The 23,061-nt window shown below is 34.9% G+C and overlaps 2 protein-coding genes across 6 annotated transcripts in view; both read right to left on the bottom strand.

Annotated features, from left to right (window-relative positions):
- Positions 1-1,053: 1,053 nt before the first annotated feature.
- The window catches only part of LOC123657716 (AN1-type zinc finger protein 6), a 41,668-nt gene continuing 19,660 nt past the window's right edge, over positions 1,054-23,061 (bottom strand). For 2 of the 5 annotated variants that reach the window (XM_045593233.1, XM_045593234.1), the window contains 4 exons: positions 20,367-20,693; positions 11,118-11,255; positions 4,636-4,777; positions 1,054-2,993 (listed from right to left, as the gene is read on the bottom strand). In XM_045593233.1, the coding sequence (XP_045449189.1) occupies positions 2,845-2,993; positions 4,636-4,777; positions 11,118-11,255; positions 20,367-20,465 (528 nt within the window). In that variant the 5' untranslated portion in view covers positions 20,466-20,693 and the 3' untranslated portion in view covers positions 1,054-2,844. Of the gene's footprint in view, positions 2,994-4,635; positions 4,778-5,751; positions 5,949-11,117; positions 11,256-20,366; positions 20,694-20,883; positions 20,997-23,061 lie in introns of those variants that run through there. The other 3 variants (XM_045593235.1, XM_045593237.1, XM_045593238.1) reach the window with 3 other exon arrangements.
- Positions 4,695-5,518, bottom strand: LOC123657717. The gene has a single exon (XM_045593239.1). The coding sequence runs from the start codon at positions 5,292-5,294 to the stop codon at positions 4,869-4,871; it is 426 nt and encodes a 141-aa protein (XP_045449195.1). The 5' UTR covers positions 5,295-5,518; the 3' UTR covers positions 4,695-4,868.

The following is a 23,061-nucleotide window of genomic DNA, read 5'->3' as shown; positions in this document are numbered from 1 at the left end:
TCAGCGTAGATAAAACAATTTTATAGCACAAATCTTATTTATCCATATGACAGACATTCCATACATACCTACGGTTCACTATATACTTGTTATTTATTTATAGCTTGGCGCCGAGTGAGACATCGCGTACTGGGTACATTAACTATGAAAATATTTGCGTAATCATTTTTCTTCTGTTTCAGTACATGATCTTTTTCATAAAAACAAAAGGTCTTCGCTGTTATATTGTTGTCTAGAGCGATAGCTAAAATTTACTTTCAACTTTAAATAAATATTCTAACACGAATAAAACTTTTGAGTAAGACAAATTTATTCCTCACTAGAAAATTATTTCAAGAGACCTGCTTCAATTTATTGAATTTTAGTATTTTATTTTAGAATTCAATGTCACAAATTTTGTGATAATAAAGAAATAATGTCAGAATAGTGGTATATCGAATATGAAGTACGCATATTTTATGATCGAAGTAGTGTTATCAGAAATACTTTTAACGGTCTTTAAAAATGTAAAAGATACGTGTTTGACCCGTAGATTGGAAAAAGTATAACATTTGGAGATAGTCGACAGCTACCATAATTATTATAATACGTACAGTAGATCTACATTTGTAAAAATATAATTTGAAAAGCATTTTCAAGTACAATCACGTCTTGTATCAAATAAACAACCTTAGAGATAATGTCTGGAATAAGTGGCAAATTAGCCATAAGTCCGTCCAATGTACTTCATAATATGTAACTACTATTTTTAAGCTTCGTTGAAGTAAGACTTCTTTACGCACACGAGTTGGAATGTAAGTTGGTGAACGCGTGACGAGAGCGTTAGGAAAAGTGGGATCGGGCGAGGCAAACGGAAGTTGAAAGGGAGATATAAATTAGATGCTGGAGAAGTTTTACTTCAGTCGCGTTGTGTAAAGCACACTCGTTTTTTTGTACTAGCCATGTTCTTGTGGTGTACCTACAATAAAGTATAAATAAAAAATAATACTCTGACCTCCCATTTATTGTTATACTATTGCATCAACGAAGTGAAAGGGTAGATAAGAAAACAAATTTTATGTTCCTGGAAATTTAATGACTTTAATAGAAGAATAACTAAATTAAAACAGCAAAATAGAAGAAAAATCATTCATTATTAACATCACCTTATCTGATTATTTTAAAGCAAAAAAGACCTAAATTAATCAATGACCTAACAAAATATACAACAAAAGTCATTAAATAATTAAGTCGAGCCGATTGATTGGATTATTGTGGACATCCCTAGCTGTGCGGGCTTAAGTCGTTTCGACTTCACAACTAAAATGAACAAGTAAATAATACAACTTACAATTTCGAATAATATTGTGATTAAAAGAAAAAGCTAAATAATTCTTTTCTACTTATATAATGAGTAATAATATAAAGTGTCCACTACTTATAAATGTATAACTATCGCTTACTTATAATTTTCACACAAAGAGCGGAGTCTCGCTAACTCTAGGTCACTTACGCCAAATGATACCCGTCGCCCCAGTTGGGCGGGATGCGATACGATGATGTTAAAGTAATATAATGTAGTAAATACAACGTTAATTAATTTCTATGGTCACGGGAAAACGCCAGGAATAAGAATGGTGGAACAGTAGTCCACTGTGCGTCTAGCGCAAAATAAATACAAAAACAATTTGCGCTGCGTCAAGTCTTGTCACAGACAAGTTTATAGGCCATCATTACAGCTACAATGACTATTCGATATTTCCCAAAGTATCATATCGCTGTCGGGCAGCTAGGGCGACGGGTAACTTAGATCTCATATGCCAAATGTTAGACAGAAAAGCGACTTCCCAAACTGAAATTAAAGTACTAACAATGTAAGAGGATGTGGTGCATCCAACCGGCGGCGCGTCGAGTGTCAGAGTGCGCGACACGAGTCATGTATGTCATAAGTAATCTGTACAATTTTAAAACTAGTGATGCAGCTTACGATTGTACCACGATATCGTGAAGCGCGGCGACCTCTCCGTTGGAATCGTAACAATGTAGCTTTTTTTGCAGTTTTAATTTTTTACAATATATAGGATTTTTTTTTTCTATAATTAATTATATCTAATATTTACATGGAGGTGAATGGACATATTCAGAACTCTACTTATTATATCGAAAATTAATCATGAAATACCTACCCCAAAACGAACATTATCTACAAATTTAACAAAACGAGATTGAGCAAATTACATCGAGTCTTGTCCCGCCGACGTTGCGCGCGGCGCTAACGATATCACCCGACGTGAGGGGTAATGAAACGAAGTTGATAAGACTAAGAACAAATCCTTTATATAAAATAAAATATATATAAGATGAAAAGGTTACAATGAAAACAAGAATTTATATAGATGTATTATTTATGGACAAAAAATTAAAAAATAATTGACAATAATTTCTATTATCTATGGACTAACAAAACTAGCCTCTCCTTCCACCGACGCTTCATCAGGTACCGATATTTCTATAACTCGGCAACTATCGGCGTCACGAGTTACATTTGCCCAATCTCCTTTAAAAAGCGAGTTCTCACAAATCAATCTAAACATAAAAACGGATCGAGTCTCCGCCCAGGCAGCCGCACAACAGAAGGACACTCGACCCGGTGGAGTGAAATAACAGGCGCTCGACCGGACGAGTCCGGCGAGACTGAACGACTTAGCGATCGACGATTTCGTTCTGACGAATTAAAACGTTACAAAATCAATTTCGAACAATTTTGGACGATTCATCGACAAACGAAGACGTCGACCGCTAAAACATATCTCCTTAAAACCGAATTGATTAACAATTAGTGAAATTGAGCCTCGCGTGTCGGGCTCATATCTTGTGTATCTTCTGGGAGACCACGACGGGGTTGTTTCGGCGGATCTCCTGCGCGCCGAGCTCCCGGTAGTCAAACGAGCAGTCGTGCTTGTCGCTATACCGGTGCACCGCGCAGAACAGGCCCCCGCAGCGACACTCAAAACCTGGAACACGAGATGGCCGACTCTTAGTTTCTTACATAAAACATAATTGTGTTTGCTCGCAAACGAAAAAAAAAGACCAACTTCAATTATACATCGACGAGTAATAGAACGTAAGTAGCCGAAAAATTAGTCGAGTAAATACGGGTTATCAAAGATTACTCAAAAGTAGTAATCAGATCTCAATAAAATTTAAATTAGAATACAAGACAAGTATCAGCTTTCAAAAAAGCAAGAATCATCAAAATCGTTATACTCAGTGAAAAAGCTATACGGTTTAATACAACGTAGATCGACGAAGAAATAGTCAAGTAAATACGTATTATTAGATATAACTGAAAGTACTTGTCAGATCTCAATTTTTAAATGGAACCACATAACACGCACCACCTTTCGATTAAAACATAACTCGTCGAAATCGGTCTACCCAGTCAAACATTCTAAAAAAAAAATAACATAACGTTAACATACAAAAAAAAAATCCAATCGAATTGAGAAACCTCCTCCTTTTTTAAAGTCGCTTAAAGAGATGAAATTGTTTTCAAAATTGCTTTACTGTGTGGTCACATTAAAATGTGATACCCTTTCAAATATATTACGGTAAAAGTATAAAAAATAACGTTTGTGATATTAATCAGTTATTTAAAAACCATTGAAAGGCTGTAAGTACTATTGTCACTGGAATCATACAGTAATTTATGGCTTTTAAAAAATCTTGAAACAACTACAATTAGACGTAATCTACAACTTTAAAACTAGATTATTCATTGCTTAATAAAACTATTAGTTAATTAATTATAACGCTTTATCAACCCTGGGCGTATGCAGAATTTTGTAGTCGGGAAGAAGCAAATAAATGTAAAAATACAATTAGTACTTACATAGAAGTAAATTGCATCTAATATATAAACTATTTCAATAATATATTGTAGATATTTTGGCTAATCTAAATTTTAAATAATTAATCTACAAATTCCGTTATTTTAAAGTTCGAAGCAATCGAGTCGGGTCGGGGTAATGCCCTATCTAGCCCCACCATGTGTACGACCATGAAATCGACTACAAAAACATTTACTGATATGAACTCGTTAAGGTTAGGATACTAATAACACAAAAAGAAGTATTTTTATAATTACATTAAAACAATTTCTTTTTATATAAAGTAACTTCGTGAACTATTCTAATCTATTAATTTCCTATACTTATTACATATATATTAATGATTGCTTACATGCGTCCATCAAAATCGTTTCCAACGATTGATAAGAAATCGGTTATAAATTTTTATAAACTAAATAAGATCTAGAGGAAATGGGTATCAAATACTATATCTATAAAATTCGATTTTTTAGAACAAGTTTAAGAATAACTTTGCATTTTAGAATCTGATGCGACACAAAATATTATTGTCAAGTACTACAACAGTTATTTAATAAGAGTCGTTAATATTTAATCATAATAGTTAGTTATTTAATAATAATAGATTTCGATCTTAGTCGGGATCATTCGAAATATAATTCAACGAGATAAAACGTGTGTGTATGATGTGTTTTTCAATACATAGTTTCCACTACAACACAAAATTGTTATATGTGCAAGTGATCTTAATTTACTAAAGATATATCAATTGTTGAGTTTTCTTTACCTGTGAGTCCAACCTTCTTGCGGCAAACGGCACATCTGTTCTTTTTCTTTTTATCCTTGCTGGGATCCTTATCGTCCGCGTCCGTGTCTGACGTTCCGGTGCTGGCTCCGCTAGTTCCGGGTCCACTATCCTCCTCCAATTTCTGCATACAATTTGAATTACACGTCAGTCTCATTTATTGTAACATAAAAATCAATCAATTGTAGTGGGTAAACTGTAAACCTAACAAAACCCTACAAATTTGAACCAACCCGTTTCAAATTTCTTTTACTACCGTCTACTTCGGAAGTTCGTGGACTTTTTACGTTCGGTGATAGTATTTTCGCATCCTTGGCTGAAGCTATTTCCTCGTGCACGGTGTTATAGCCTTCGTTGATATCTACAGCCTTCTTACTGGCTTGCGGTTGCTCATCGTCTATATTTAGTTTGGAAGCATTGTGAACGTCGGTTCTTTCAGTTCCGTCCGGTGTTGGCAGCGGCGTGCTGTCATTTATTTCGATAGACAGCCGTTTATTTTCGAAACTTTTCGATCGCGTCGCACCGATACCGAGACTGAAAGCGGAACTTTGGCTGTTGTTACCAGATTTACTGTTTCTTCTATTCGCCTTTTTTAATATTCTCTTTCCCTTCGATTCTTTTTTGTTAGGGTCACTTTCCATTATTTGTTATTTTATAAACATTTTAACTGTAATGAATATAAATTTAACTACTTAAATATGGCATATGATCTCGATGGGTCTGCACGGTATCATCGTCAAATACGATTTATCAAACATTTATAAAGTATGGCTGTCTGACATTTCACATAATTTTGATTAAAAATAATATAAATTGACAATTACATTGTTATATTATTTAATAATTTAAAACATAAATGAGTACTAAAAATATATGACAAGCTTGATTTTTACAAAATGTTTGCGTGACAGTCAATATATTATTTTAAAATCTGCCAGTTTATCGTGTGCCAGTATTATTAGCCAATATTTGTACATGTGTGCCTACATGAAGCAGGTACCGCCAACGTTCAATGTCGGAACCTTGTTTATTGCAAACGTAGCGTAAACTTTGTATCACATAATTTATTATCTGTTATTATTATACTGCGTATCTTACATTCTTCGAGACTTCCGCACATCTACTTCCTCTTTTAAAACATGAAATTTCTTTGTGTCGAATATAAAAGGTTCGCATATGTGTCCATGTAGGAAGGAACGATTTTCTCGTCTGTTTGTTATTGTTAACTGTTCGGAACATGACTCGTTACTAAGAGCGGTACGAGAGCGTCTGGCTAATTGATACATGTATAATGCTCAGAGTATTGAATATTCAACTTGCGACGTGCCGACAAGGTCAACCGTGCGAGTTATATAAGATTATGTTGTGTGCATTTGGCTCTACTTACAAATATATTAGAACCTTGTGTCGAACATCTGATACAAACTACCAAGGAGGTGTTGACTGCCAAAAATTTAACAGATATGATCATTGCATGCATTCGATGAGGTGCAATATTATATGTATTTCATTAAAGGTGGATATATTATATTTGACTGTCGTATCGTGTCGTGTCGTGTCGTGTCATGACGTGATGGCTAGCGTTTACATTATTGTCGTTAGGGTTGCCAACCATACTTTATAATAAAGTATTCTACTTTATTTTTGGTAAATATACTTTATACTTTTGCATACAAATAAAGTATATGAAAATACTTTATTTTCAATCTTTACTGTGATGCGTGAAACTAAATACTCATTATGGGTACTTAACTATTTAACGGTACACATAAGGTAAAAGGGATGATGGAAAGGATTTAAAATTACTGAACGAAATGTTAGATGTCAGATGTGGTGTTTTGAATGTGACATGATGTCGTCCAGGTGACGGCGACACCTGACACGGGACGGTGACGGGGCAGGTGACAATCTGACATTTGTCACAGATGTCACTACTCACTATCAACGATATTGTAGAAAAATTGACCGTTGGCTTTGTTTATGTGTAGTTAAGGAATCAATGGTTGGAAAAATGGTTTGACCTTAGCGAAGATAACTGGCTTTCAATACTTCCTAACGTGTCATTAAAAATGCGGTTAAATTTTAACATTTTGAAATGATAATTATAAAAACTAAATTACAAGACGGATTAAATATTAAGATGCAGGATATATATTCCGAATGTATAAGACAAAAACAAAATCACTAATGATGATAAAGAATTTTCAGTGAAAAGTACAGTTGAAAAATGGCAATATATACTCAAAAATGCACCTGATAGCTTACCAAATATAAAAAAAAAAATTCTTACTTACTCTCTGTTCCCACTACTTAAGCTTTTACTGAAAGGGTTTTTTTAGTAATGAATCTAAAGTAGCGAGAAGAGAGAAATATAGCGTCAATAAATTTAATTAGAAACGAATTTTTATTTATATAAATTTAAATATTGATTGTTAAATAAGTTTGAAACATTTAAATATAACAAAAAAATTTTAGCATGTGCTAAAGGCACACAAAAATACGTTTTTAAAACAATAAAAACATAAAATTTGAAAAATACTTTTTTTTTCTTCCAAATACTTTATTTTTTCCTATCCAAACCATTTTATACGTTTTTTTTGTCAAAAAAAAGTTGGCAACCCTAATTGTCGTGTTCTGACGCAACAGACAGATATTTTGAATCAATACAGCCGCAGCTCTAGAAAAGGTCAAACGTTTGAAATGTTCTATGGGTCATCGGGTTCTGATTCAGATTTTGAAGAAGATATTTAATTTTTAATGCTCGCAACTCTTTAAAAAAAAGAAACAAAGAACGAGATTTTGGATTCATCCAATCAATAGACAAATATATTATATATTATACCGTTTGTGTTTTATATTATAAATAACATTATATTGTCGTACAATTAAGTCATCCATTTTTAAGTGCCAAATAAAATATCATTTTACAATTTACGTAAATAAACAAGCGACGCTGATGCGTCACAACACAACACTGTTCACATTAATCTGACGTGTCGTGATGGCGCCGATTCAGCACCCCCGCTGAACCAAAAAAACGCTTATCTGACGCGAATCGGGATCGGTTCTGATGCGACACATCAGAAGCCATCACGACATGACACAACACATAAATGTAAACGTTGTCATATAAATTGTATGATACCGATTCTGTTCTGATACGACGCGACACGACACGTCAGTCACATAAATCCGCCTTAATATGATCTAATATTAAACACAAATAATCTCAGCTATAAGCTTTGAAAACAATACAAGCGTAACCAGTTTTCTCAAAAAAAATCTTATTTTATGCTAAAGATCTTACCTGCAATGCCATTGAACCAATCATTTCGCCACCATATACAAATTCAGACGACTCTATAGGACTTAATTTCTACATACTTAAATAAATCTGCTTTGTATTTTAATTAAAAACTCTGACAATTCTTACACTCTTCTTATAACAAAGCCTCTTATACAAAATATTTATTTCTATATATTATTTTTATACATAAAGATGTAAATAAAACTTCAACCACGGCACCACATATATTGTACACTTGGGTATTACTTTTCAAGGATATCTATAGCTTCTAAATAGTTTTATTTCAATTAAAAATGTGTCTATTTACTCTAATTATTATGAACTTTATGATAAAAGATGCATATTAATAAATATATGATACGTGCAATGGTCGAACACAAGGGAATTATTCGTAGCGTGAATCATCTCAACCAGACAAACATTCAGGAAATGGATCACAAAGACATGCTCAACACCGTTTTACTCACTAAGGCATTTATCGTTTCTGCTTCGTCTTATTTATGACTATTTACGTACATACACTACCGTCCAAAAGTTTGGAAGCAACAAGATAAAATCAAATAAAATAAAAGTAAGCCATCTTAAATTTTTTTTATTGATACAGAATTAAAAAAATAGACAAAACACACTTCTACAACAATGAAATTAAATAAGTAATATAAAAATTAAATTAAATTTTAGCTTCATCGAAGTGTCCACCCCTCTCTTTAATTACCTTCTCGCATATTCTAGGCATCCTACTAATTAATTTCATAAAATACTGTTCATCTAACTTCTTCCATTCGCTCTGTAATAGTTGCCACAAATGTTCTGAGCTCGTAGGAGATTGATTTTTCACCCTTCTATCTAGTTCATCCCAAACAAGTTCAATGGGAGAAAGGTCAGGTGATTGAGACGGCCACTGCATGATTTTCACATCTTTTTTCTTCCTTAAAAAGTTCTGGCACAGTTTGGACGAATGTTTCGGGTCGTTATCTTGCTGAAAAACGAACCCAGGACCAATAAGATTCAGTCCACCGGGTATGGCGAAATCCTTAAGAATTTTCAAATAGCGTTCCTTGTTTAGTTTTTCGGTTATCCTCACAAGACTTCCGGGTTTATTGTTGCCGAAACACCCCCAAACCATGACATTACCACCACCATGTTTGATAGTAGGCACTGTACAAGCTTCTGAAGCTCTCTCTCCTTTAGATCGGCGCACAAAAACACGTCTATTGGACCCGAAAATCTGAAACTTCGATTCGTCACTCCAAAGAACTTTTTTCCATTGGTTTATTGTCCAGTTTTTATGTTCCTTTGCCCATTCTAGTCTGTTTTTCTTATGCCGAATTGTTAGTTTTGGTTTTTTAACTGCAACACAACCTCTTAGCCCCGCAGACAGTAGTCGTCTTTTAACTGTTGTTATTGACACGGGTGTTCCTCGCGTTTCATTCAGAGATGCGGTAATTTGTGGTGCAGTTAAGCGACGATTCCGTTTAGAAAGAACTCTGATGAAGTTATCCTCTTGACTTGTAGTGGATTTGGGCCTACCAGACCTTTTTCTATCTTCATTTTTGCCAGTTTCTTTTTTTCTAGCGAGGGTGTAGTGGACACCTTTACAAGAAATTCCGAGTTTTTTTGCGATTTGGCGTTCACTGTAGCCTTCCTCACGCAGAGTACAAATAGCGCTTCGCTGTTCAAGTGTGATTTGCTTGCGTTTTGCCATTTTCAATAAAAAAAAAAGACGGTCAAGGAAGTAGTCGAAATCTTTTGAATACAGACGATGTTAATATCACAACCTTCGCGTTCTAATGCTCAAGTGTGACTAAATAAGGTCCAAAAAAGATATAAACTACAAAATATTTTCAATAAAACCGCATCAATGCATGAAAGAAAGTCCCCGGCGGATGAAGTAATAAAACACGTGTTTCGTCAAAATCCAGGAATTTGTTAAAACTCAAGGAATATGCACTAGTAGTCCTTTTGTTTTGTGTTAAAAAATCACAAAAGGTCATAAAACTTTATTTTATTGCTATTATTTACCGCAGGGAGTCGGCAATCTTTTGTTTTGTTTGAAATCAGGTGTGCTTCCAAACTTTTGGACGGTAGTGTATATTTGAGTAAAGAGAAATAACCTCGTTTTGCACACATTTATACTTATCTGTATTGTACTTTTGTACGTACTATATTTATGTACAGAAGACATGCCATCGGCGCGAGCAAATTTTAGTCTTAATAACAAGTGTTTTGTTTCAAATTTTATTTTAAAAAGTCATGTTAGTGTATTTCTACACAAAACTGCATTTCTTAGTTTTTTATCTGTTTCTATATTTAATAGTTTTATTTACAAATAAACTATACATAACTGTCACGATAAATAAATGTTTCCAATATTTTATGACTAAGCTTAAAGTAATGTTCAATTCTCATGTTACATTACTCAAAAGATTGACTGTTACATAAAATTGAAATTATTATCGCCCTTTAGTAGCACGAACAGCACTTCGTGCGGTTTCAATGTCAGATGACACGATGATATGTCATGTCTACAGTTCCAGCCTAATACTGATTATAATATAAAGTATACTTATGTTCGAGGCACGTGTAACTCTACGGGCATGATGTGAAATATTATCTTCATCAAAACGCACGTCTAATCAACGGGCGCCTTTTGTCGCGTTCCGCGTATTGCGTTTATTTATCAGGGGAATCTATTCATTTTAGTTGTATACGAAATTATATTCCTTATCTTTGTGGTTAAACATTTTTAACGGAACACGTATTTTGCTGTTTAAACAACATATCTTACGCTAGTTATTATTACTCAAGTCATTTGTCGAAAAATACGAATTGATGTATCATATGTGTATGATGTATCATATTGATGGCTAATATTATCTTTTGTCAAGAACACGCAATTAACTATAATTATATCAACCTAAATATACAACTTTTATTTAGTGTGTATGTCGTTGTAGCTTATAATTTAACTACATTTAACTTTGTTTAATTACGCATGTGCTGTACAAGTGTAGAACGTAGTGTAATACTCATGTATATGTTGGTATAGGTGATGCGATGGTATAGATATGTGTATGCAATGCGTGTATATGCGCTATGCGATGTGTATATGTGTGTAACGTGTCTCGTGTACGAGTGGTAAAGCAAGCGGGCTTACATCTGTGTGCGTTTGCTGCGCGGGGAGCGCGGGCACGGTGGGCGCGGCGGCCGCGAGCGGCGTGGCCGTGCTCACGAACGACGTCGAAACCGGGGATGGCGTCGTCACCGGTGGCTGCTGCTTTTTCTTTAACGCTTCCTGGAAATATCGTATGAACCGTTACAACTTTTGTTTATTTATTTATACTATCGCACGCCAATACGATATTATAACAATACATGAAATAAGGAAAATTCAAGTTGTATTTTTTGCAGAGTACTAGCGTAAATAATTTGTAATCTATTATAAATAAATAAAACGTCAAAACTCTCAACGGCCCACTGGAAGGCCCATTTTCTCCTCTGTCGGGAATCAGCAAACACACAATACACAAAGACAAACACCTAGACAATTTTAAATAATAAAACTGAAAATTAATTCGTTAGATTAGAATTATTTCATGATTAAGAACGATATCGCAACTGCGACGATATCGAAGCAAAGCAGTGACGATAAAAATTCATCGATTTCTGACAGACAGGTCTAGTGTTGAGGTACTTACTGAAAAATCAATGCCATTCGTTGCTAGGTGTACCGCGAGAAAAGCGTGATTTGCCTATTATTATTTTCAAATGTTCCATTGCCCTGACAGTTTCCAGGAAGAGCCATATTAATAGTACTATATTTTTTTTTACATTACTGACAATGATATGTGCAAATATTTAAAAAAAAAACGTGGGTATTCTGAAGTTCACGTCAAATTTTTTATAACTTTTACAGCATCTAAATAACAACGATTAAATATTTCTAGCGAAAGTTTCATAATAGGAGACTTACGTTGATTAGCTCCCAACATAAACGACATATCTAACTTTTGTGGAGTAAGGGAAAGCTAAGAAGGGGTTTCAAGAACATTTTGAAAGGCAAGCTCTGGAATCAACAATTTCCGTATCCCGTAACAAGTATTAAAAAAAAATATTTACTCTTCTGCAATTCTACGTACTCAAATTTCATAGCATACGGCCGTACACGTAATGTACATATTAATATTAACAAACATCAATCAATCCTCAAAAACGGTTGTAATATATAGTAAAAGGTAGGAAATGACAAAACCGTGTTATATTTTTTATCGGCACCCATCTAAAAACAATTTAACTCTTGAGCGGCCATTACACTCGCTATAGTTTTCCACGATTCTAACATATATCTTGGTCAGTTTAAAATGCGGCGCTGTAATCTCATTAATTCGACGCGGTAACGATTATAGCGCCGTTAGTGGGAATCTACAGCAAAATCAATTTACGAACGTGCAGCATATGAAAACAAGACTGAATTTATTTACGGCGAAGACACCTAATTTAAATTAACATTTTATTATGATTGAAACGTCTAAACAATGTAGTCATTTTAATCAATTAGAAGTCAAATCGTAAAAGAGATTTCATTCTAGTAGTAAATTAGATTATACCGCAAATAATACTATTACATAAGTAACATACTATTTCAAGTCGCGTATGGTTTTACGCTATCAACCTAGAGCTGGACTGAGTTTACATCGGAGCGAGATGGGCTAGCAAGACCCAATCTCGACCCACTCGGGCGGAGGTTTGCTCACACGTGGTAGTTTTTAGCCAGTAAGATTCTGGCATAACCACTCCGATGCCCCGGCGCCGAAGAGTATCCATGAGGATTTTACCCACGTTAAAAAAAACTATAATTTAAAGTAAAAATTCCTCAGCTCACTAATGCTATTTGCCTTCCTTTTTAACCGACTTCCAAAAAAGGAGGAGGTTCTCAATTCGACTGTATTTTTTTTTTATGTTACATCAGAACTTTTGACCGGGTGGACCGATTTCGACATTTTTTTTAATCGATAGGTGGTGTGTGTCAATTGGTCCCATTTAAATTTTTTTGAGATCCAACAACTACTTTTCGAGTTATATCTAATAACGCGTTTTTACTTGACGTTTTTTCGTCGACCTACGTTGTATTATACCGCATAACTTTCTACTGGATGTACCGATTTTGATAATTCTTTTTTTGTTGGAAAGAGGATATTCCTAGAGATATCTAGTTTGGTACCATGATAAGGAAACCAGGATCTGATAATGGAATCCCAGAGAAATCGAGGAAAACTCTCGAAAATCCCCAATAACTTTTTACTGGGTGTACCGATTTTGATAATTTTTGATTGAATCGAAAGCTGATGTTTATTATGTGGTCACATATAAATTATATCGAGATCTGATAACTACTTTTTGAGAAATCTTTGGTAACGCGTAGTTACTTGACATTTTCGTCGATCTACGTTGTTATTACTCGTCGATGTAATTGAAGTCGGTTTTTTTTCGTTTGCGAGCAAACACATTATATCTAATTAAGTATATGTTAGATTAAGTCGTATTTGAATGATAAAAAATCATCGTAACATTTACCGACCATGAAGAAACGACGTTGAATAGTATAACATTTGGCAGTTGACACCATTAAATACGATTAATATAGGCAATTTAAAATCATTTAAAACAATATTACTCTAATTGTAAGACGAATGATCTTAAAACATCAACACATTCAATTGACACTTAGCTAGAAAAATAAATAATATCGTCTACTTTATACTCATAGCGTCCATTTAGACTATTACGACACTTAAATATAGTAACATAGTATGCGTTTAACTACATCAATATTATTCTTTAATATATTTAAATATGTTAAAATTGTGTATATGTATATTCTAAGTAAAAATTATAAACGACATTAATATTTACGTTTTCTACAATTAACTATTTTAATCGACTTCAAAAAAGGAGGAGGTTACTCAATTTGACCGTGTATATGTATATATATATTCTTTTTTTAATGTATATTTGGGGATAAACAGTGGCGTAGCGTAGTGGCAGGGGCGGCCCGCCCCGGGCGGCACTTTTTAGGAGGCGGCAAATTTAACAATACTTAAATAATAAAAGTATTTTGTAAATTTTGGAACCATGGTATATTATTTTTATCGCAACTATAAATTCAGACCAATTGAAAGGAGCACGGAATTTTTAATTACTTATGTGGCGAAGTCGGAGAATAACTTTTCTTTGAATGATATTTTATAGCGACTGGCAACGTCTTTGTTTGTGGGTATTCACCGTTTATGACAATAATAATAATCAGCGAGAATGACTTCTATTACATACAGCATGACAGCTATCCTTTAATTGAAACCATTTATTCGAACCTCCTATCTGAGTATCAGACAACAAGAATTTTTATCGCAAAACCATAGAGGCGAAACGAAACCTGTGAGCGAAAAATCGCTCCTATTTATCCAGAATCGTATTCTGTGGTGCATTACTAGCCCCACAAATATCGTTGTTGACTTTGGAATCAAAGCGACAAGACAATTTTTTAAAATAAACTTACCAAACAAATTGAAAAATTTCGAAATTTTCTGACAAGAAATTGCACTAGTTCTCATCAAATTCAACCTATTGCAGTCCACCCCTGGACATAGGCCTCCACAAGTTTGTGCCAAAAATGGCGTAAACTCATGTGTGTTGCCATAGTCACCACGCTGGGCAGGCGGGTTGGTGACCGCAGGACTGGCTTTGTCGTACCGAAGGCCGAAGAGCTGCTGTCTGCCTTCGACCTGTGTATTTCAAAGCCAGCAGTTGGATGGTTATCCCGGCAACGGTTAGCTTTATAAGTTCCAAGATGGTAGAAGAACTGTGTTATCCCTTAGTCGCCTCATACGACACGCACAGGAAGAGAGCGGGTGGCTATATTCTTTAATGCCGTAGCCACACATACAATAAACTCAGAATAGTGTTATGAGTATACTGGCGAAATTAAAACATAGCTATCCCTTACACCCTGTATACATTTTAAGTTGAATAGTTTATTTCACGTACGGGGAAGTCCCTTTAACGTACGGGGAAGTACGCGATTCTTTGAAAAAGTTTGACAATTCAAAGAAAATTTTATTGATGGATCGTCAGTTTTCCATTTCACATCGTCTCGTAACTTAATTATGTTACGCTTTCCAAATTGTGATTTTTGTGCAAATAAGTACGGGTAAGCCTTTAGATTAAGGGCCGTCAAATGATGTAAGCTCAAAATTTGACCGTTCATCGACATAATTTCGTTACAAAGAAAAATTACCCTAACCTATCTAACAAACTTCAAAATCATCATCATTACAGCCTATCACAGTCCACTGCTGGACATAGGCCTCCACAAGTTTACGCCAAAAATAGCGTGAACTCATGTGTTTTGCCCATAGTCACCACGCTGGGCAGGCGGGTTGGTGACCGTCAAAACTTCTGTGGTCATACATTGCAAATATTTATTTTATATTTAGTATTAGCATTGCACCCGTGCAAAGCAAAATAATGATGACTGTTCTTGCCAAAAAGTTCTCTATAATAATGTATGTAATATATAGTATACCTTAAATTGAAACACCTAAATAAGAGGGCCGCAAAATTTTCTTCCGCCTCGGGCGGCCGACAACCACTCTACGCCACTGGGGATAACTTCGTCGTTTATGAACCGATTTTGATAATTCTTTTTTTGTTGGAAAGAAGATATTCTAGGTGTTGTACCATAATAAGAAAACCAGGATCTGATGATGGGATCCCAAAGAAATCAAGGGATACCCTTGAAAATCCGCATAATTTTTCCTGAGTCTACCGATTTTGATGATTTTTAATTTAATCGAAAGCCGATGTTTATGACTATTTTTTCGTCTACCTACGTTGTACTACTTGTCGTTGTAATTGAAGTCGGTTTTTTTCGTTTGCCAGCAAACACAATTATTATTTAAAACAATCATATCAATTGTATGTTAAAATTAAAAGGTAAATTGAAGAAATACTTAAAACTCTTGAAACACATTAGCTTGAATCCAATCTTCATTCGTCTCAGATGACGTAATAAAACTTAGTAATCTGAGATGGCCCAGAGGATAGAAAACGTGAATCGATACTAAAAATCGTTGATAAAATCCTACCTGTCATCGATGAGTTTTTAAGAGTCAATTATTTTCTTTTTCAAATTTAAAACTTGTTCGGTAGTAAGTACAGAAAACCTCCTGCATCATCTGACATATGCCAACTTGCATGAAGGCACCGTGGCCTGACAGTTACGCCTGTGTTCAACATAGGAAGTTTAAATGTTGTTTATAATAAACTTATTTCGTCAAATTTATAACTCAATTCAACCAGTCTTAGAGAGTTCTCTTAATATAAAATACTAAATGAATCCTACATTACGTACACTGTGCATTTTTTTTTCGCTGGACCGGAAGATTGCGGAAAACCGGTATGTCTGGCGCGAACTTGGGGAGGCCTATGTCCAGCAGTGGACTGCGAGGGTTGAAGTGATGTGTGAAATGAATCCTTATCAACATATTAAATAAGCTTTATCCGTTGAATAATACTATATTTTAAACATTTAAATATGTTCCAGTGTATTAAAATAAAAGGAACTCTTAAGAAACATTGTAGGACGTGCCTTAGGATGTGTTTTCTAACTGGGTTCAGACGGAAGGAGCGCTTCTCTATGACCGATTAACGCGTATTGTATAGGTATTTTACGGAAGCAATGGTTATTATAAATCTATTTTACTAAAATCCAAATAAGTGATATATTAAAATTAAACGTTGAGCTACATGTAATTGCGATGTTTTTGAATTGAAAATCAGTTAAGAACAAGATCTTTGAATACAAATACAAGAAATTTTTGCTTTTTAAAATAATTTAATATTATAAGAATAGCGTAAGATTAATTTAAGACTATTTTTTACTAAATTAATTTATATACCACCTGCCCATCTGGCAAAGCTGGTTATACAATTTGTAACTATTTAATTTGTATCGTTATTTTTTTTTGTCTGAATGTGCAATATAGTTTATATAGTACTATTATTAAACGACTTCCTAATATAGTATCTTCCGGTAACACGATAAAATATTTAATACAATACATTTTTTTTAGGACTGAGTAAAAAACACCAACAAAACGCTAATCTGTTGTTGTGTTCGATTGTTTAATTTGTTAGTTTTAAGTCAACAAACGTAAACATATCAATGCCAATCTGAATAATTGCAAATCCAAGTGCAATTAATTACAATTAGTAAGACTTACCTTTCTAAATCGTCTGTAACAGACAAATTAAGGCCAATGATTGGCCTTTATAAAAGTCAAATGGTTTTTTGGTGTTTAAAAAGTTAACGCATCGACAAGACTTTTTTTTTTAAATAAATAAGATAATTCCACTTAAACCGGCGCAAATGACGTGAAAATAATCACGAAGACGATGACGCAGGGTCATATTGACAAGAATTTTATCGATAATTTTTCAAGTTCTAAAAATTAAACTGTTATTCACTTTTTCATTAACACATGCAAAATCAACTTTGAAAATATAACATGTTTATATTTTTAATTTTTGGTAAAGTATTCGTGGCAATAATAGGATTCAATAGTCTTATCTCTAAGTACTAATAGAGAGATCACGCTTCAGCCTATAATATCCCACTATTGGGCATAGGCCTCTTTCCCCATGTAGGAGAAGGATCAGAGCTTAATCTACCACACTGCTTCAATGCGGGTTGGCGGATGTATTCCCTACTATGAGTAACGATCGCTATCAGGTGTACATGATAACAACCGGGACCGACGGCTTAACGTGCTCTCTGAGGCACGGTGGGAAGACCCACAAGGACTGCACAAACACCCAGACCACGGCAAACACCTGTATGGTCAATACAAATGTTTGTCATGTGCGAGGATCGAACCAGCAACCGCCAGCGCAACAGGTACAATCCATGGCTGTGACCGTTGCGCCAACGCGACGTCAATATAGATAGTCAATAGAGAGATCACATAAGCTCTATAATATAAAAATAAAAACAGATCAGCGTTCTATTTCATCATTCAGGGCCATAGAACTGCTGCAATCGTTACAGTGTGGAATCAAACCTTCTGGGCATATGTAAACGTGCTACGCATGATAAGTTTGAGGCATTTTGTCGTCCCTTTGAAACGGCCATATTTGATATCTATTGCGAGTTCCTGGGTTTTTGGGGGGTCACCCAGCGATATCAGCAATTCTTTTGCGCAATTTACGAGGTAAATTTATTATATAGGCCTATTAAGTTTGTAAATGCTCGTGAATAAGAGCAAGGCCCAGCTTATTTAGGGAATATCGTCTTTCAGTACGTGTAATATTCCTTTTGGCTCGATTTATTATATTCGCCTTTTATGCTACATGTATTTAACACTGTCAAAAAAATCGTTAGTAGCCATCGTTTTGAATTTTTACTCACGTTGTATATAGCCCTAAATTTGTCAACTGGAAAGTACATTAAGTCATGCAGGTGCTTTTTGCCACATTGTTCCATCCTTTCATTGGTAAACAAGATCAACTTTGTACGCAAGATCGATATTATCTGAATCTGATCAAGCTAAAAATCACTAGCTTCTTATTCACTTTCACTGTCATTGCTGCCTTCAGATAAATAGTCTTCAAAATCCACGTCTCAAGCGCATTGGGAGATTTCATTGTTATTATCAGACTCTTCTATATCGCCACAATTCCAGCTCGGTCATTTGTCAACGTCATTTTTTTTTTATATCACTAGTCGGCAAACAAGCATACGGCTCACCTGATGGTAAGAGATTACCGCAGCCTATAGACGCCTGCAACACCAGAACCATCACAAGCGCGTTGCCGACTCAATCCCCAATCCCCCCCCCCCCAAGAGCTCGCATTTCATCAATTTTCACTAAAGATTTAAATTTAAAACTTAAAAAAAAAGTTACATTACATTAAACACTAAATAAGCAAATAGACGTCACAAAATTACTACGCCACCGATGACACTGGGTCATAATGACCCGTTTTCACTTGACGCACTTGTATCTCCCAGCGCACTTGGCGTCGCACTGAGTTTACCAATGGAGCGGGTAAAAGGGGATATCTCCAGCTACACAGACGTTCAATCCATACAACCGAAGCAAATATAAAATATATCAGTTTAAAATTGCCTCAGGTCAATATGACCCAGCGTCATTGCCGCCGGGTTATATTTGAAATGTTTTAGAAAAATGAACGAGCATAACTTCAAATGTTTCACAGATCTTAAAACGGGACAAAGAAACAAAAAAAAAACACAAAATAATTATTACATTTAACCAAGACCTAAAACTGCAAAATATTCTAAACGGTAATAACTAGTTAGCACCGGATTGCGTTTGTAAGCAGTTAGCGTTTAAAGAATAACAATACTGAGTATCGCAATTAAGCACTAGTAACACAGAAATATGTGAGTTTTACCATTCAAGTAAAGTTTTAATTAATTTTTAAATCAATTTATTATGTAGATCAATCTTGTTGTCTTTTTTAAAAAGTAATTACTTTTATTTCGTTTCTATTTTAGCAGTAAAATTAACAACGAATTAAGGAAATCTATTTTAAACACGCACATAAATATAAAATAACAGTTTTATTAACACACAATAAGTTTCCCATTCCCTTAATTATTAATGCAAATTAATCATGAAGTCGACATTACAGCTAGGAGTACCTACCTGCCAACAAATAATTTATTTTATTTACTTATTCACGTCAACTTTAGAACGGTCATTTGACACCATTACAAATTTACAAAATATACACTGAGATAATGAGATATATGATGATAACGATAATGAGCTTGAGACTGGACAGACAAGTTTACCATAAAACGAAATATATAGCTCGAACCAAAATGCTCATTAATTAACAACCGTGGCTGGTAAGGAAATAATAAATTCGATGCGACCAGCACTCATATGTTCAAGTCATTGCCAACAAAACGACACTTTCATGTGCTAGGTTGTTGACCTCAAAAAAACAAAACATTAAAGAAAAACAGGCCAATAAACGTGGGCGTATAAAATCTTGCAATAAGTAATTTATCTAAGTTTAATTGGTGCGCATAAATATGTCACAAAGGTCACTATTTGTTTCAAAGTAGGTATGTAGTTCCGTCGTTTAACTTTCAACTAAAAATATCGAAATATTCTTGTTTGTAAAAATAAAGAGCCGGTCTCATCCCTGTTTATATTTGGAATAAAGTAAAAAATCCGATGAATCCGGTTTAAAAAACAATATACTTTTACCGTAATATTTTTGTTGAAGAACGGTTTAGAGACAAATTTATTACAAATCACTCTCAATTGAAAACACACCGATTATTAGTAGAAAAGTAAATTTAAATAATTACCTTAAAGCAGACCGAACAAAGTCCATCTGTAGAAGGATTTCCATAAAATCCGCAGCCTGAACGGCACAGAGCCTCCATTGGATTCGTCTCTCGCTCCATAGTTCCACGGTTATTTCACTTTTAACAATAACGAAAGTCAAGAGTACGATTGCACTATCAGTATATTGCACTTGTTTTAACACAAAGTTCACAGTAATCACAGTACAATGCACTTGAAGACGTTATAATTCAAGACGTTGATATTTCTGGCGCGCAGTGTATGCGGTCAGCGGCTCTCGTTTAGCCGTTGGGCTGCTACTTTTTTCTATGTCAGGATCGTAAAGGGCCCTGTAACAAAAAAAAATATATATATACAATACATCAATTTCACGGAATCAATTCATCTTTTGAAAAAGATTTGCTTCAACATTTTTCGTTAATATATTTATTAAGACCATGAGCTTGCGTAACAGATTAAATACAACACACATCCGATTATATCAATTAACAATATTGATAAAACCGATACGACACATACTGCGTACACATAATAGAAAGTGGCATCTAAACGACAAGCAATTTCGAAGAGGCGAAACATAATACGCATAACGACAGGTTTGCATAACAAGAGAGAGCTACGGCCAAAGTGGAACAACCCGCGAACTGCGCGCCCCGCGTCAAGGTCCCGACTCCCTCCCACCGGCAGATGCGATAGAGCTTCATCCAACCATAAAACTTACCGACGAACATTGCTTCACTTTTACCGCTCTTACGGTAAAATAAAACCCATGCTTTAAAACATTACCACGCCTCTTGCTTCGATTCTCAAATAACTATCTACATAATAGTTTGCTCGCGAAAAATAAACCGCAATTTTTTAATTAAATACATATTATTTGGGATAATTCAAAAGTACTCGTCAGATCTCGACCAAATCTAAATGAGACCATATTACAAGCGCCAGCTACGATAAAAAAAGGAATCATCAAAATCGGTATATCCAGTGAAATGTTATGATGACTCATCAAAAATAATGCAGTCGAATTGAGAACCTTAACTATTTTTTAAACTGTTTAATAAGTGTTACGTTTTATTGACAGCCCGTGTCATGAAAAATAATTGAACAATATACGAATATAATACGTCAATGATAAGCTCTAATCATAAGTGCGACAACGATTTGAAGTCCTTTGCCAAGTTTATGTTTCAAACACGAGTTCATATAAATATTACGTATAAACTTAAAGTGCGCTCAGCGTACAGCGATGTCACATGTGAAAAGTGAATCAAATAAAATCTAGATTTTATATATGCATGGAGCGTGCGCTAATTATTATAGTATTAACGAAAGTGATGGTAGGTATCGAGCGAGGTCGTTACCCTGGTGGCCAGCACTCAGTTGGATAAGTCATCGACCTGGTCCACAGATCGTAGGGGTGCACTCAGTTCTCCATGCACCGAGCGACGCCCGACGCCCGCGCGTGCTATGCGTCACTCGCTCCACGTGTCCATAACTCCGTTCTAAGTCCACGTATGTATAATGACGCGGCGTTCGTTCGCTTACTATGCACGTTTTAAACTTTTGTCTACGCTTCAATTTTAAAAATAGAGACAAAGCGCAGTTCTTACTGTTTGCTGGGAAATATTAAACGACGCAGTTTAGCTCAAACAACAATGCAAAACCGAGTAAAGATAATGTGTTATTTTAACATAAATTAAAAAAAAATCTTACGCCTTTTATTTGGGAGTTTATTTGCAAGGATCCCCTTTAAAACTTTAAAAGAAAACTCGGTCGAAATATCAACAAGTGTTTCGTAGATTGATACAACGAATCCGGGTCATGGTCGAAAACGTAGGAACAAGGTGTCACAATGTAAAAAAATATGCATCTTAATTGCCCTTGCATTTTGTAAGTACTATTATCAGTAGACATCTTACAAGTGTACCTAATAGTCCTACGCGTGTTTTAGGAAAGTCTAGCCGTTAAATTTTATCGTAGATTTTGTTGTAACATTGGTACTAAACAACTGTGTCAAGGTGCTTTACGATTAAATATTGCAACAATTATTATTATATCTACTTGCAAAATGATTTTATACAAAAAGTGAACCGTATTAGGTTTGCTAATTGTTTGATAATAGATATCCTGTGTTTTAATATTAAATATATTGGTGTTAAATATATGATATACTTTATTGCATTTAAAAATATTGTAGAATCATAACACAGTAATATGGTTTATAACAAAAGTGGACTTATCTCTGAAAGAGATTTCTTCCAGTCAACCCGTGGTCATGTGTAAGTGTTTCGTATAGCCAGGCAAATAGTGCAAGTTTTGATTTGAGAAGAAAAAAAATAGTACTAAATAACTACATTCTTCATTATTTACTTTTTTTTCTAAATCAAGGAACAAACAACATTCACAAGTACTGGCATATTTTCATACTTTCTACATTTATACCATGTACTGTGTGGCTACGGTACTAAAGAATATAGCCACCCCCTCTCTTCCCGTGGGTGTCGTAAGAGGCGACTAAGGGATAACACAGTTCTGCTACCACCTTGGAACTTAAAAAGCCGACCGGTGGCGGGATAACCATCCAACTGCTGGCTTTGAAATACACAGACCGATGACGGGCAGCAGCGTCTTCGGTGCGATAAAGCCAGCCCTGCGGTCACCAACCCGCCTGCCCAGCGTGGTGACTATGGGCAAAAC

The sequence above is a fragment of the Melitaea cinxia genome, chromosome 11, assembly GCF_905220565.1.
Source record: "Melitaea cinxia chromosome 11, ilMelCinx1.1, whole genome shotgun sequence".
NCBI lineage: Eukaryota > Metazoa > Arthropoda > Insecta > Lepidoptera > Nymphalidae > Melitaea > Melitaea cinxia.
This window is presented reverse-complemented; position numbering and strand designations above follow the sequence as displayed.